Consider the following 16,164-nt stretch of genomic DNA (forward strand, 5'->3'; position numbering starts at 1 on the left):
AGAAAATAATTTGTGATAATCTTTTATTGATTTTAATTCCACAATTAATCAATCAATTAGCGTACACCTCTCCCTCCCAATGCAGCCTCTATGAGGTGCACTGCGGTATTGCCGGGCGCCTTAGGCGCCCCGGCAATGCCGCGCTGTAGTATATTTAATTATTTGGCATGGGGGCGGTGTACTTTGAATGTATGTGTACTTGTTTATTTATTTATTTATTTTACAGACGCGTTTGCAGTTTTTACATAAATTTTATTGCTATTTTATTTCACAATTCACAGTTATAGAAATTACAATTTCAATTTTAATTTACAGATGCTTTCCAACAGTTCTGGGATTTTTCCCGGTGTACTGGTTTTTATGTCCATCCATTGGCACGCCAAATTGCAGTTTTCTGTGATACCCGGAGGGTCCTGAACATTAATATCAGTCAGTCAATGGTTAGAAAGAGGTTTATTTAGAAATATACCAGCAAAACTACCTGGCGTTGTCGGGTAACAATGAGTCCCTTCCTGACGAGAATATGAAGAGAGGAGGGAGGAGAGGAAGGAGGGAGAGGGGGAGGAGAGAGAGGGAAGGGGTAGAGGCAAGGGAAGGGGAGGGAGGGGAGGGTTAGTATATGGCACAAAAATGTTAGTCAATAAAAAAATGGGTACGTAAAAACAAAACGGGAGATCTGTCTACTGTAACGCAATGGCTTGCAAAAGCAGTAATTGGCTCGGCTCGCTACGCTCGCTTCACCATGCGTCGTTACAGAGGAACGGGCTTGTTTTAGCTGAGGTTAATGACTGTACCTGAGTTGCTGTTTTGTCCTGATTTACACCAATCATAATACAAACAATTATTTTGCACAAATTTATTTGAAGTGTTTGTAATATTACATTTTTAAAAGCAATTTAGGTTGAAGATTTAGGTTGAAAAAAAAATAATTAAAAAAAGAACCCCTCAGCACATACATACAGGAGGGGTAGGTGCAGACTGGAAGTTTGGGACGATTACACCTCACCACCACGTAATTCAAAACACCTCACTCACCACCACATAATTAAAAACACCTCACCACCACGTAATTCAAAACACCTCACAACAACATAATTCCAAACACCTCACCACCACGTAATTCAAAACACCTCACATCCACATAATTCAAAACACCTCACCACCAAGTAATTCAAAACACCTCACCACCAAGTAATTTAAAACACCTCACATCCACATAATTCAAAACACCTCACCACCAAGTAATTTAAAACACCTCACATCCACATAATTCAAAACACCTCACATCCACATAATTCAAAACACCTCACCACCAAGTAATTCAAAACACCTCACCACCACGTAATTCAAAACACCTCACATCCACATAATTCAAAACACCTCACCACCAAGTAATTCAAAACACCTCACCACCAAGTAATTTAAAACACCTCACCACCAAGTAATTCAAAACACCTCACCACCAAGTAATTTAAAACACCTCACATCCACATAATTCAAAACACCTCACATCCACATAATTCAAAACACCTCACCACCAAGTAATTCAAAACACCTCACCACCACGTAATTCAAAACACCTCACATCCACATAATTCAAAACACCTCACCACCAAGTAATTCAAAACACCTCACCACCAAGTAATTTAAAACACCTCACCACCAAGTAATTCAAAACACCTCACATGCACATAATTCAAAACACCTCACCACCACGTAATTCAAAACACCGCACCACCAAGTAATTCAAAACACCTCACCACAAAGTAATTCAAAACACCTCACCACCACGTAATTCAAAACACCTCACCACCACGTAATTCAAAACACCTCACCACCAAGTAATTCAAAACACCTCACCACCAAGTAATTAAAAACACCTCACCACCAAGTAATTCAAAACACCTCACCACCAAGTAATTCAAAACACCTCACCACCACGTAATTCAAAACACCTCACCACCACGTAATTCAAAACACCTCACCACCACGTAATTCAAAACACCTCACCACCAAGTAATTCAAAACACCTCACCACCAAGTAATTCAAAACACCTCACCACCAAGTAATTCAAAACACCTCACCACCAAGTAATTCAAAACACATCACCACCAAGTAATTCAAAACACCTCACCACCAAGTAATTCAAAACACCTCACCACCAAGTAATTCAAAACACCTCACCACCAAGTAATTCAAAACACCTCACCACCAAGTAATTCAAAACACATCACCACCAAGTAATTCAAAACACCTCACCACCAAGTAATTCAAAACACCTCACCACCATGTAATATAAAACACCTCACCACCACGTAATTCAAAACACCTCATGACCAAGTAATTTAAAACACCTCACCACCACGTAATTCAAAACACCTCACCACCAAGTAATTCCAAACACCTCACCACCAAGTAATTCAAAACACCTCACCACCAAGTAATTCCAAACACCTCACCACCAAGTAATTCCAAACACCTCACCACCAAGTAATTCAAAACACCTCACCACCAAGTAATTCAAAACACATCACCACCAAGTAATTCAAAACACATCACCACCAAGTAATTCAAAACACATCACCACCAAGTAATTCAAAACACATCACCACCAAGTAATTCAAAACACATCACCACCAAGTAATTCAAAACACATCACCACCAAGTAATTCAAAACACATCACCACCAAGTAATTCCAAACACCTCACCACCAAGTAATTCAAAACACCTCACCACCAAGTAATTCAAAACACATCACCACCAAGTAATTCCAAACACCTCACCACCAAGTAATTCAAAACACCTCACCACCAAGTCATTCAAAACACATCACCACCAAGTAATTCAAAACACATCACCACCAAGTAATTCAAAACACATCACCACCAAGTAATTCAAAACACCTCACCACCAAGTAATTCAAAACACATCACCACCAAGTAATTCAAAACACATCACCACCAAGTAATTCAAAACACATCACCACCAAGTAATTCAAAACACATCACCACCAAGTAATTCCAAACACCTCACCACCAAGTAATTCAAAACACCTCACCACCAAGTAATTCAAAACACATCACCACAAAGTAATTCAAAACACATCACCACCAAGTAATTCAAAACACATCACCACCAAGTAATTCAAAACACATCACCACCAAGTAATTCAAAACACATCACCACCAAGTAATTCAAAACACATCACCACCAAGTAATTCAAAACACATCACCACCAAGTAATTCCAAACACCTCACCACCAAGTAATTCAAAACACATCACCACCAAGTAATTCAAAACACATCACCACCAAGTAATTCAAAACACATCACCACCAAGTAATTCAAAACACATCACCACCAAGTAATTCCAAACATCTCACCACCAAGTAATTCAAAACACCTCACCACCAAGTAATTCCAAACACCTCACCACCAAGTAATTCCAAACACCTCACCACCAAGTAATTCAAAACACATCACCACCAAGTAATTCAAAACACATCACCACCAAGTAATTCCAAACACATCACCACCAAGTAATTCAAAATACCTCACCACCAAGTAATTCCAAACACCTCACCACCAAGTAATTCAAAACACATCACCACCAAGTAATTCAAAACACATCACCACCAAGTAATTCCAAACACATCACCACCAAGTAATTCAAAACACCTCACCACCAAGTAATTCAAAACACCTCACCACCACGTAATTTAAAACACCTCACCACCAAGTAATTTAAAACACCTCACCACCGCGTTATTAAAAACATTTCACCAACATGGAAACGAAGGCTTGAGGGAGTAGTTCAGTGACAACACAGACACTGCCCAAATATGTAGACATATAGATGGATGACTGTACCTGAGTTGCTGTATTGTCATGAGTTACAGTTTACACCAATCATAATATAAACAAGAATTAGAGGTTGAAGATTTAAATTGAAAAAAAAAAAAAAATTCTATTTTTTTTTCAATTTAAAAAAAAATACCCTTAGGACATACACACGGAGAGATAGGTGCATACCAGAAGTTTGGTACGATTTCACAAACGTGTGAGGGAGTAGTTCAGTGACAACACAGTCACTGCACAAAAAAAAAAAAAAACACCTTTAGAGGCCATTTTCCCCCGCAAGCGGGGGTTGGCCTTTTTCGGGGACCGTGGTTGTTGTTGTTTTTCGGTCCCCTTTTTGAAGCAATGTTTTACGGCCGGATGCCCTTCCTGCCACCAACCCTTTTTGTCGCCTTTTACGACAAGCAGGGAATTACCAGTGAACTGGTACTCAATTTGCCGACCTCAGAAGGATGACAGGCTGAGTCAACCCCCCTGGCGTTAATTCAGCAATCGACCAGGATTCGAACCCAGGATCCTAGGTTAATCTCTAAGCCGGCACCCTAGCCGCTAGCCCAACACCAGGGTCAACACCAACACTGCACAGATATACAGTATATATAAGATATACAGTTGTGGCCAAAAATATTGGCACCTTGCACTTTTAAAAATTAACTCACAATTTTCACTAAAAAGAAGTTGAAATTGACAAAAGTATTTGGTCTCCACAATTCTTTATTTCACTGTTAATATTGCAGAACCTTTTTTTTGATTCAGAACTTAATATATCCTTTTAAATCAGAAAATAAAAAGAAGATTTACACACACAAATGAGTGCGCTCCCTGCTGGCAGGAATTGCTACAGCTGTTCTAACACTAATTTGGTGAGATGTCACCTTCGGCTGCAGTGTTGTCAAGTGTTGAGCATTACGTTGAGCTTACGTTTAGCTGACAGTGTCATCCCCACTTCCCTTCATCATGTTGATTCCTAGTTGGACCTTTTTGCTGGTACAATAATGCCACTAAATGTCATTTTAATCTCATCCAGCTGATCCATACTCCAAGACTGTGGATTCTTTCCCCTATGTATGCGACAGATTTTGCTGCAAAGCTTCTTGTATGTGATCTTGATCCCCACGCTTCTTGAAAAAATTGGGGAATATTGTAATCGGCTCCATCTGCCTTTCCATTCGTCCGTTCGTCTATCCGTCCCGCTATCTCTTCCAAAACGGCTGTGCAGAAATTAAACAAACTTGGTAGTTATGATCACCATACGGTAAGAAGCATGAGCAAGAGCAGAACAATTTTACATCTCACGTCCTGGAGCGGGGTCAAAAGGTCAAATACCGAAAAAGGCAGTTACGGGCACATTTTAAAAATGAAATTTTCTATATTCCATTAACATTGCAAGCCACATAAAATATGTAATTTTTTTTAGGATTTGAACCCCGGTACGTGCCCCATGGGGTGGGGACTTAAGGTCACAGGGGTTAAAACACGAAAAAAATTCGCTCAAAATTTGATATTGGGTCATTCCTGGGTGAACTTTTTCAATCTTTCAACTTTACTTTAAGTGGTAACTGGAGATTTACGATGGCGCCTCATAGACGTCACTCTAGCTTATTTTGTCCCGGTTCTCCTTCATTATAACCACCCTTATCAACCAATATTATATTGGCATAGGACAAGTTGTGCAATGAGTTCGAAAATGCTGCCACACCTCTTCATCAATTTGCTTGTATTTTGAAGTGATCGTGCATCTAGCTGTTTTAGGGGAGGCCATTATCTGTTTACTGGTAACGTTTGTCTTTGTATTTTACACTTCTACTATTCATCAAGCAAATATATTCCATCCATGAATAAGACCTAATTCGACGTCACGAAGTCAACCGATATGCCTCTGCCCACATTAAGTTTTTACTTACTCTAACTTTGACCGAAGACCTCAAGACCATTTGACCTCAATATCTAATCTGTACATATGTATCATGGTACATGTATTTAGTTTAGTTCAAATCCCTTCCTTGATATAAATATAACCAGTTCATCTTTGCATCATAATATATGCTTATATCAAGTTTGGTCAAAATGCCATCACTGGTTCACAAGTTATCGCAGTAACAGGATTTTGAATAACAACCTCTGACCTTTGACCTCTTGCCCCAAAAACCGAATCAGTTCATCTTTACATCATTATACATACTTGTACCAAGTTTGATTAAAATCCCTTCAGCTGTTCTCAAGTATCACATTTTTACCTAACATGACCTCTGACCTTTGACCACTTAAAGCCAAATCTAATCAGCTCATCTTTGCATCATAACGTATAATTATACCAAGTTTGATTAAAATCCCTTCAGCTGTTCTCAAGTATCACATTTTTACCTGACAATGGCATCTGACCTTTGACCTCTTGATGTTAAAATATAATCAGGTCATCTTTGCATCATAATATATGCTTATATCAAGTTTGGTCAAAAATGCCATCACTGGTTCACAAGTTATCGCAGTAACAGGATTTCAATAACAACCTCTGACTTTTGACCTCTTGCCCCAAAACCGAATCAGTTAATCTTTACATCATTATACATACTTGTACCAAGTTTGATTAAAATCCCTTCAGCTATTCTCAAGTATCACATTTTTACCTGACATGACCTCTGACCTTTGACCACTTAAAGCCAAATCTAATCAGCTCATCTTTGCATCATAATGCATAATTATACCAAGTTTGGTCAAAATCCCTTCAGCTGTTCTCAAGTATCACATTTTTACCTGACAATGACATCTGACCTTTGACCTCTTGATGTTGAAATATAATCAGTTCATCTTTGCATCATAATATATGCTTATATCAAGTTTGGTCAAAATGCCATCACTGGTTCACAAGTTATCACAGTAACAGGATTTTCAATAACAACCCCTGACCTTTGACCTCTTGCCCCAAAAACCGAATGAGTTCATCTTTACATCATTATACATACTTGTACCAAGTTTGATTAAAATCCCTTCAGCTGTTCTCAAGTATCGCATTTTTAGCTGACATGACCCCTGACCTTTGATCTCTTGAAGCCAAATCTAATCAGCTCATCTTTGCATCATAATGCATAATTATACCAAGTTTGGTCAAAATCCCATCACTGGTTCACACATTAGTGTGGTAACAAACAGGCTTTTACCCAATGGGACCTCTGACCTTTGACCTCTTGACCCCACAATCTAATAAGTTTACCTTAAAATCATTTTACATACTTGTACCAAGTTTGACTTGTATCCTTTCAGTCGTTCTTAAGTTATCACGGTAACGAAAACCTATCACGGATCGACAGACAGCAGGACGGACAACCCAAAAACATAATGCCTCCGGTGACTTTGTCAGCGGAGGCATAAAGAAAACCCACACTAACAGAGTATATTCAAATCACAATGGCACAAATGAAAATGAGGAAGGAGTGTGTAGAAACCTGCAGTATTTTCTTCAGGCTCTCCGAATGGGTTTGTTGATAGTTCGACGGTCTCTCTTTCTCCCTCACTGTCCATCGAGTTCAGCTTGTTTATCATCTCTGTGAAATGTATGGACCCAGAGGAATTAATGCTCCAACTCTGCTATGCATTCATGAACCTATTATATTATCTTGGAATGTTTGTTTTGTAAATACTATAATGTAGTTATAATAATACAGAGTACAATATAATGCTTTAGTCTCGACTCTAAACTTTATCCGTGAAAATTAAACAAGCCTTGTTAACAAATAGAATGGTGATTGTCAGTGTGCTCCTCTGATAAACTAAATGCAGTAAGGTCTCACTATATATATTGCTACAGTTTTGAGATGTGTACAGTGAGCTCAATAAAGGTTAAAGGTTGTCCCCCATAGATAGTCACACAAGCAACATGTAGCCTCATTTGTAGTATAGTTATGTTTTAGTATGTGTGAGAGTAGGCCCTTTCCAGTGTTAATTCTGCGTTGTGTAAAGACAGGAGAATAGGTCCTACTTCGGCAAACCATTCTACCTTGGTAGGCGCAATCCATTTTCGCTGCCCTTTGCTTGCTCACTAGTCGAGTTAACACGAGGTAGGCCTAAGAAGGAGGGGGCGGCGTTGAGGTCGGGGGCGGCAGAGGCGATGACGGTAAGCATGAGCCACCAATCAGAGCTCAGAGGTGGTTGCATCAGAGGCCTGGTGAGAAGAGTCTGGTGAGTTCCAGAAGGCTCGCGGGGCGGGCCTATATAACCCGATGCGCACAGCCTTCAACAGGACTTGCCGGGGGAACAGGACTTGCAGAGGAGAGGGAGGACTTGCAAAGGAGAGAGAGAGAGGACGTGCATTGCACCGCTTGATGAACTTGACTATCGCATAAGAACGCGTGCGCTAACCAACACCGAGGATTGAGGAAGAAGAGTTGGGCGCTAGAGATACGCGGGCGCAGCCAGGCGTGGTTATAACGAACTTGCGCATTCCAGCCAAGCGAGTGAACGAGGCTGCGTAACCGTCCCTTCGCCGTAAAAGCCGTCCCGCCTTTGCCGTAAAAGCCCTCCCCACCGTTCGCCCCGATATATCGCCTTTGCTCGAGAGACGCGCTGCGTGGCCTTGTCTTCGCTGATCTCCATCTTCACGGATGTGCCGGGGACCGTGGAGAGCTGCACGAGAACCATCCTTGGATGTGCTGGGGAACACCTGCCCATCTGCAATACCCCGTGTGAGTGTGTCAGACAGGCCCGTTGTCTTTGGGAATTAAGAATAAGACTGTATAAGGATTTCTCTGTGTCTCTTCGTCCCGAACTGTATATACGTGTGATAATCATTAAACCACTCTGTTCTTCCTTTCTTCAGAATTCAATCGTTCCCATGATTTCTCCAATTGACCAAGCGTGGCACGAATAAAATCGCTCCAATCGGGTTCCATTAGTTATAACTGCGCGGATCACGTGTAAACAAACCGCTCGGCGTATTCCAACCTCACATGGTTCGTGCGAGGCTTGTTTCCTCGTTTCTGTGGCGGCGCGAGTACTTAGGTACGAGCGAGAATTTGGTCCCCAAACCCTATTTTGCGCTGTCCGGAAGGGACGTTGCAGGTCTCGGTTCACGCCAGGCCAGTAAAGACAAGGGGATTAATCCCCCCTTGATAAGGGGAAGAAGGCCGGCGACAGAACCGCAACAATATATATATACGTCTTCATTATCTGTGGTTTCAGAGTGATGCGGTTGTCATATTTCCACCAAAATTCGATATATGTGGAAAAATTCAGGGGTTATGCGGTTCACATCGATCTGCTGTTCACAAGTATTCAATATATGCGGTTTCGATATGTGCGGCAATTTTCAAGTACATAACCCCCGCATATATCTGGACCTCACTGTTTGTGAATGAATGAATGAATGAATGATCGTTTTTTAAGGCCATCTTTCCCGCTAGAGCGGGGGTTAGGCTTGCGGGCCCCATGACAATCATGGTTCCCTGTTTGAGGCAATGTTTTTATGGCCGGATGCCCTTCCTGATGCCAACCTTTACTCGCCTCTTAAGATGCGCAGGGATAAGGTATACCTATTCTAAATCAGGGTACACACCAGGATCATTCATCCCAGCAAGCTGGTACTCAATTTGCCGACCTCGGAAGGGTGACAGACTGAGTCAACCCCCCTTGCGTTAATTTAGTGATCGACCGGGATTCGAACTCAGGATCCTAGGATCCCAAGCCGGCACCCTAACCGCTAAGCCAACACCAGGCTTACCTTACTGTATGTGAATTAACAAATTAAGTTGGATGAAAATGCAACATGGTCCACTTGTGTGAGTGCTTCAAGTGCAACATTTTTTTATTAGATTAGTGTTAAACCAGCACGAAGTAGCAGTTAGACAGTTGAGCAACATTCGTATGCCAAAGAGCAAGTAACCTTACAGATAGCCAAGGGAAATTGTGACAGGTGCTGCAGTTGCCCCTTGAAATTGAAGAAACCTATATGTTCCTCCTTTAAGGTGTATGGATCACTCAGCTGCTTTATCATGTGTAATGAATGAACGAGCATCGGAAGGAAGAATGAATGAGAAGACAGGTAGGCGGACGGAAAAGAGGAAGTGACATCATAAAATATACCATAACTGCTATTCAAGCTTTAGCTTTCTAATCCTTCTTCCAATCCTTTATCAAATTTAAACGAAGTCACATGACATTTTTCACAATCAGGAATTTTCACATTAAATACAGACTCGATCATCGAAAAGACCTCTTGGGCGGTTGTCAATTATTATCAATATCTACTAATAATTATTAATAATAATCCGCAAGAAGGTGCAAAACTCTTACATAAAAGGCAGGACATAAATGGTGGGACCCATGGGATAAGATTAAAGTTTTGCTGGATGGGAACAAAGGATACAGATTTCCACAGGTTAAATTAAAAAATAATATTTCAAAAATAAAATAAAAAGGCGTTGGAATAAAAAGGGATGGGGTTGGTTAGGTTAATCAACATGAACATACAACTTACCTCCTTTAAATAATTTTGATTAAAAAGTGGGGAAAGTTCATCTGATTGTATCATGTTTGACATTGATCTTTCAAAGGAGCTTGCCCCTTTTTGAGATATCATATCATTTAAAGACTGGACTATTTGCCTAATAAATGCAGGTTAAATTACTGAGTTGTCGATAAGGCACAGACTTGCACCAAATCATCTAAACCCCACAGACTGGGAAACATGACGAGATTGATATGGAAACATGATATCTCGTGAGATGAATGGTCATTACAACGTTCACATATTTTAAGCAATTAATTAGGGACAGCAGAAAACTTCAAACAGCATGCTTGCCTTTGAACTGTCAAGATTGGGATTAATCCCCAATGGGGTCAAATTTAATTAAAAACTGCCGTTCTGATGCAGTACCAGCAGGGGGCATTTTGGATTAGAAGGGTTGCGACCGCTCGCAGATCTGGCCAGCAGGACCACATGGGCAAGACGAAGACAGGGCCAAAAACGAAAGTGGAGGCAGTCCACAACACCAGAGCACTGTGGCAAAGTAGTAGTTAGTTCGCCTCCCTCCCCACCCACACGGTGAGGATGCCTTCCCCTGTAGTGCCAGATGCGACTCCTCCAAATGTCACCGCAGCATCACTCGGGGTCCGCCGGATCCGCTCTCAGTCACTCGGCACGTCGCCCCGACCCCACCTGGCCACCCTGCCTGCATTTAGGTTGTTGATATTAAAGATGTCACAGTAACTCTTAAATACAAGTTGGCCGATTGGTACCATGGACCAACTAAATTCCCTGCCTCAAGTGGAAATAACACAAGTTACTTTAAATAACAAATTCACAGATGAAGTTAATTAACTGCAGATTAGAGCACAGGCATGATGGACCAAATGGCCTCCTCTTCTGTGTAACTTCCATAGTAGCTCCTTGTATGATAAATCCAAGGGGGCGAAAAATGGCTTTACACATTGCAGAATCGACATTTAATTTAAAAAACCACTTAAGGGGAAAAATTGTGGAAAGAAAAATTGTGGAAAATAATTTGTGGACTAAGGTAGAGGTTGGTCATTACATCTATAGATATGTGGAAGTTCGCGTTTTGTTTGGATTTTGGGATATTTCTGAATTTCAGATTTGAGAGTTTTCACTATATAACTGAAATGTGAACAATATATAAAACAAAAGGAGCAGCTCTTACCCGAAATGTGACATGACGCTGACGTCCTGTGCATAAGTTATGCCAACCCATCAACTCCAAACTAGGACGGCATCCGTGTGACACGACGCCATCCTAGTTTGGAGGTGGTGTACAGTCACGTGAAAAAGTAAGTACACCCCATGTAAAGTTTTGACTTTTTCAACATATTTCAACATACAGCTATTTGATCTTCATTTCAACAATATTGATAGATAAAGGTGAGATAATACAACAAATATCATGAAACATTTACATTTTGTAGTCCATTGTATAATTTAAATAAACATAAATGCAAATTTCGCATGTGGAAAAAGTAAGTACACCCTTGGCTCTCATAGGTGGTATTGCCCTCAAGTAGGCATTTGACAGAAACAACCTCAAGTAGGCGTTTCTTATAACTGTCTACCATTCTCTGACATCGACTGGGAGAAATTTTTGCCCACTCCTCCATGCAGAATTATTTCAGCTGTGCGATGTTTGAGGAGTTTCTTGCATGCACAGCTCGTTTCAAATCCCCCCACAACATCTCGATGGGATTTAGATCCGGGCTTTGACTTGGCCATTCCAGAACCCTCCATTTCTTTCTTTTCAGCCATTCCTTGGTGGATTTCCTGGTATGTTTAGAGTCATTGTCATGTTGCAAGGTCCATCTTCGGTTGAGCTTCAACTTTCCGACAGATGGCCTCACATTATCCTCAAGCACCCTCTGGTACAATGAAGAATTCATAGTGGATTCTATGATGGTGAGCTGCCCAGGCCCTGATGCAGCAAAGCTGCCCCAAACAATAATATTTCCACCACCATGCTTTACAGTTGGTATCACGTTCTTGTGGTCAAATGCTGTCTTTGGTTTTCGCCAAACATGTCTTCTGGTACTGTGGCCAAATAGCTCTACCTTTGACTCATCCGTCCAGAGCACATTGTTCCAGAAGTGCTGGTCTTTGCCGAGGTGTTCATTGGCAAACTTTAGTCTTGCCCTGATGTTCTTTCTGGACAGCAAAGGTTTCCTCCTGGCACACCTCCCATGTAGATCAAATTAGTGCAGCCTCTTTCTAATGGTAGACTCGTGCACTTTGACATCAACAGTGGCAAGAGCTACCTGTAGGTCCCGTGATGACATTCTGGGGTTCTTCAAGACTTCTTTCAGCATCTTGTGGTCTGCTCTCGGGCTGAACTTGCTGGGGCGGCCTGGCCTGAACAAGTTGGCAGTTGTTTGGAATCTTCTCCACTTGTAGATGATCTTCTGGACAGTCGAATGATTGATTTCAAATTGTTCGGAGATCTTTTTAAATCCCTTCCCAGACTCGTAGGCATCTATAACCTTCTTTCTGAAGGCCTCAGAGAGCTCTTTTGATCTAGGCATGGTGAGGCCACACACACCAACAACAAAGAGCAAACCAAACTAAATGTTTGAGGTTTAAATAAGACAGGTTCCTCCAAGATCCTCTCTAATGATGTTCTAATCATTTGCGCCTGAGCTGGTGCACCTGATTCTAATTTTAGGTATTTGAAGTAGTGATAAATGTAGGGGTGTACTTACTTTTTCCACATGTGAAATTTGCATTTATGTTTATTTAAATTATACAATGGACTACAAAATGTAAATGTTTCATGATATTTGTTATATTATATCACCTTTATCTATCAATATTGTTGAGATGAAGATCAAATAGCTGTATGTTGGAATATGTTGAAAAAGTCAAAACTTTACATGGGGTATACTTACTTTTTCACGTGACTGTATTTGCTGCATAGATGGACACGCATGCTAAGTGTTACGTGCCTCTCCCCAAACCCCGGTCACGGTGTACCTCCGAGCCTCGAAAGGAGTCATGGCAGAAAGATGTGTTATAATGTGTGTCAATGACCAATGGTGAAACCACACCAACCAATTGTTACCAAAAACAAGTATTAAGGTCACATTCACATTAAGGTCACAAGATTGTATTAAGGTCACACAAGTATAACAGCACAAGTACAATATGTTTCAATTGCACCACAAAAATACCATATAATTCCTATGATGGTACCATCAGTTTCTTATTCAATAACTCACTGTGCTCCAAGTGAGCGAAAAGAACATTCCCAAAGTCACTGTCCCGGTACCAAGCCAAAGTCGATCCACGCTCCGGTGATCACAAGAAAAATGTCGAATCGAGACCAGAATCCAAGTCGGCTGACAGTCAACGCTGCCAAAGAGGCGCAAAGGTGCACCCAAAAGGCGACTGGGAAATCACACCTTCGGGTATGAACGTTCAGCGGCTCCCAAACGGAGAACCACAAATTCCCAATCGAAATCCACGTTACACTCGCAAACCAGGCTAACGGCTGGGTGCGGTGAAATGGCGGGAGCAAGGCGAAATGGCGGGCGGGCCCGTACTGGAGGCGTACCTGCTCTCCAACGATTCTCTTCGGAATCAACCGCAAAACCCGACACGCAGGTTTATCTGTCACAGCGATAACCACTCTGTCACAGGAATCCCTTTCCCAGGAAACCCAAAGTTCGCTCGTGACCCCCGTTCACCAGCGTCTCCTTGAGACCTCAAAGCAGCTCGGCTTTTCTTCCCGACCTCACTTGCTCTGCCTTTTTTTTCTTCCTCCTCTTCTTCTTCCGGTTTCTCCCGATCCGGTTTCCGGTTTCTTTTAAAACACTAATTTTTTACCTTTTGAAAACAGTTATCTCCATTTCACTTAAACGATAACAATAATAGTACATGGAACCAAAAATGCTTACAGTGGATGAAAACCACAACGACGGAAGTGACGAATCCGTAACATAAGCAATACAGATGTATCAAGAAGTTCCTTATGGAAGAATATCCAACCTGCTGAAATTTACAAGAGAATGTGTGCACAATTTTGTGATGCCATCTTTTACAGAGTAATGTGTTGTAAATGAATTAAATGTCCATTAAATAATGAATGAGTGAGTAATCTTGAACATTCTCCCATTAAACAAATAGTGGTCACTCAAGCAAACATGATATGTGTTTAACACATGATTTTGGAGAACTGCCGTGTAACTATACATGAAATTGTACGATAATTGGAGGTCATCATTGAAGCAATCAGAGGAAATGCATGGAATGCGGATATAGGAGGAGGACACGTGGCCCATTATTCCTGTGCTTCATGCATACACCATCAATTAAAACAAATGGAAGCACCCACCCTCAATTTGAACAGCCAATGGAGTTATGTTATTATCCTTATTTAAACGTGTAATTCAAAACACCTCTCATTGTGTAATTCAACCCACTTCACTGACTGCATTGGAAAACTTGAGGACAGGAAAAAAAGTAAAGGGTGGGGACTTGTAATACCGTTCCCCACCTGGAGCGGCGCTACACTATGCAGGTTTACATAGAGAATTTGCAAGAACATGTTGCATGCTTGGAACAAGATCGCCCATATGTCAGGTACTCTGCTCGTAAGATTAATACAAGGTGCGTACCAAAGGACATCTACTCCACCGGACCTTAAAGGACCATGTTACTATGGTGGAGGCTGGGAAATTCTAAATCGTTCTCCACACACAGTCCAGACATGTTAACTTGTGATCTTGATGTCTTTGGACCACTCAAAGGATACTTGGTTGGCATAAAGTTCATGGATGCCCAGAAGTCAAAACACATGTCCTGAAATAGCTACATACGTGCTCCAAAGTTTTATAAGTAAATGGTATGAGGGGGATACCATATTGATGAGACAATGGCCATGTGTATGTTCTGCATCACGATATGACAATCATATAGATGATTTGGCCCTTAAACAGTTCATTTTAGCATCATTGTGATTGTCGAACCTGAGATGCAAGCGGTTTTTTCCTCCCGTTGCAAATGGTTCTCCTCTTCATCTTCCTCAGCTTCATCAAAATCCTCCAGGTTCCCAATGTCAGCCTGTTTTATGCTCATGAGACTGGCGAGGCTTTGCATGTCCTCATCACTGTCAAGGAACAAGCATATACATTGCCTCTGGATGACAAATGGCAATGATGTCATTAACACGTGTCGGTGACAACACAGTATTTCAGCACATTAAACAACACTGCCTTCATGCTCACCCATACAGTGGTATTACAATTAATATGGAAGGAGGACACTCCCAAAGACTCGATGGGATGTCACAATTTTGGGGGAAATTTTATTATTTTTGTAATTATTTTATCAAAATAAAATTGGATAGATATCAAAAGCAAACAGAAAAACTATTACTTGAGATGAGACATGTCAGTTCACGAAAACAGCCACAATGTGGTATCACCATCGGGCCTTCCTGAGTGCTACACCCTGTTTGTACTGGCACAATCAGTATTCATGCGATGAGGAGATGAACTGTGGTCTGTAAATGAATGATCGTTTTAAGGCCATTTTTCCCCGCTAGAGTGGGGGTTAGCCTTGCGGGCCCCATGACAATCATGGTTCCCTGTTTGAGGCAATGTTTTTATGGCCGGATGCCCTTCCTGACGCTCAACCCTTGGTCACGCTTTTACGATGGGCAGGGATACGGTGTACCTATTCTAAATAGGGGTACACACCGGGATCATTCATCCCAGCAAGCTGGTACTCAATTTGCCGAACTCGGAAGGATGACAGGCTGAGTCAACCCCCCTGGCGTTAATTCAGCGATCGACCGGGATTCTAACCCAGGAT

At 41.4% G+C, this 16,164-nt stretch overlaps 1 protein-coding gene across 6 annotated transcripts in view; it reads right to left on the minus strand.

The window, feature by feature from the left end:
- EHBP1 (EH domain binding protein 1) overlaps positions 1 to 16,164 on the minus strand; it is a 341,780-nt gene that overhangs the window by 199,560 nt on the left and 126,056 nt on the right. For all 6 annotated transcript variants that reach the window (XM_078784234.1, XM_078784232.1, XM_078784231.1 and 3 more), the window contains 2 exons: positions 15,318 to 15,457; positions 7,304 to 7,402 (listed from right to left, as the gene is read on the minus strand). In XM_078784234.1, the coding sequence (XP_078640360.1) occupies positions 7,304 to 7,402; positions 15,318 to 15,457 (239 nt within the window). The remainder of the gene's footprint in view (positions 1 to 7,303; positions 7,403 to 15,317; positions 15,458 to 16,164) is intronic.

The sequence above is a fragment of the Myxine glutinosa genome, chromosome 9, assembly GCF_964187855.1.
Source record: "Myxine glutinosa chromosome 9, kmMyxGlut1.1, whole genome shotgun sequence".
Lineage (NCBI taxonomy): Eukaryota > Metazoa > Chordata > Myxini > Myxiniformes > Myxinidae > Myxine > Myxine glutinosa.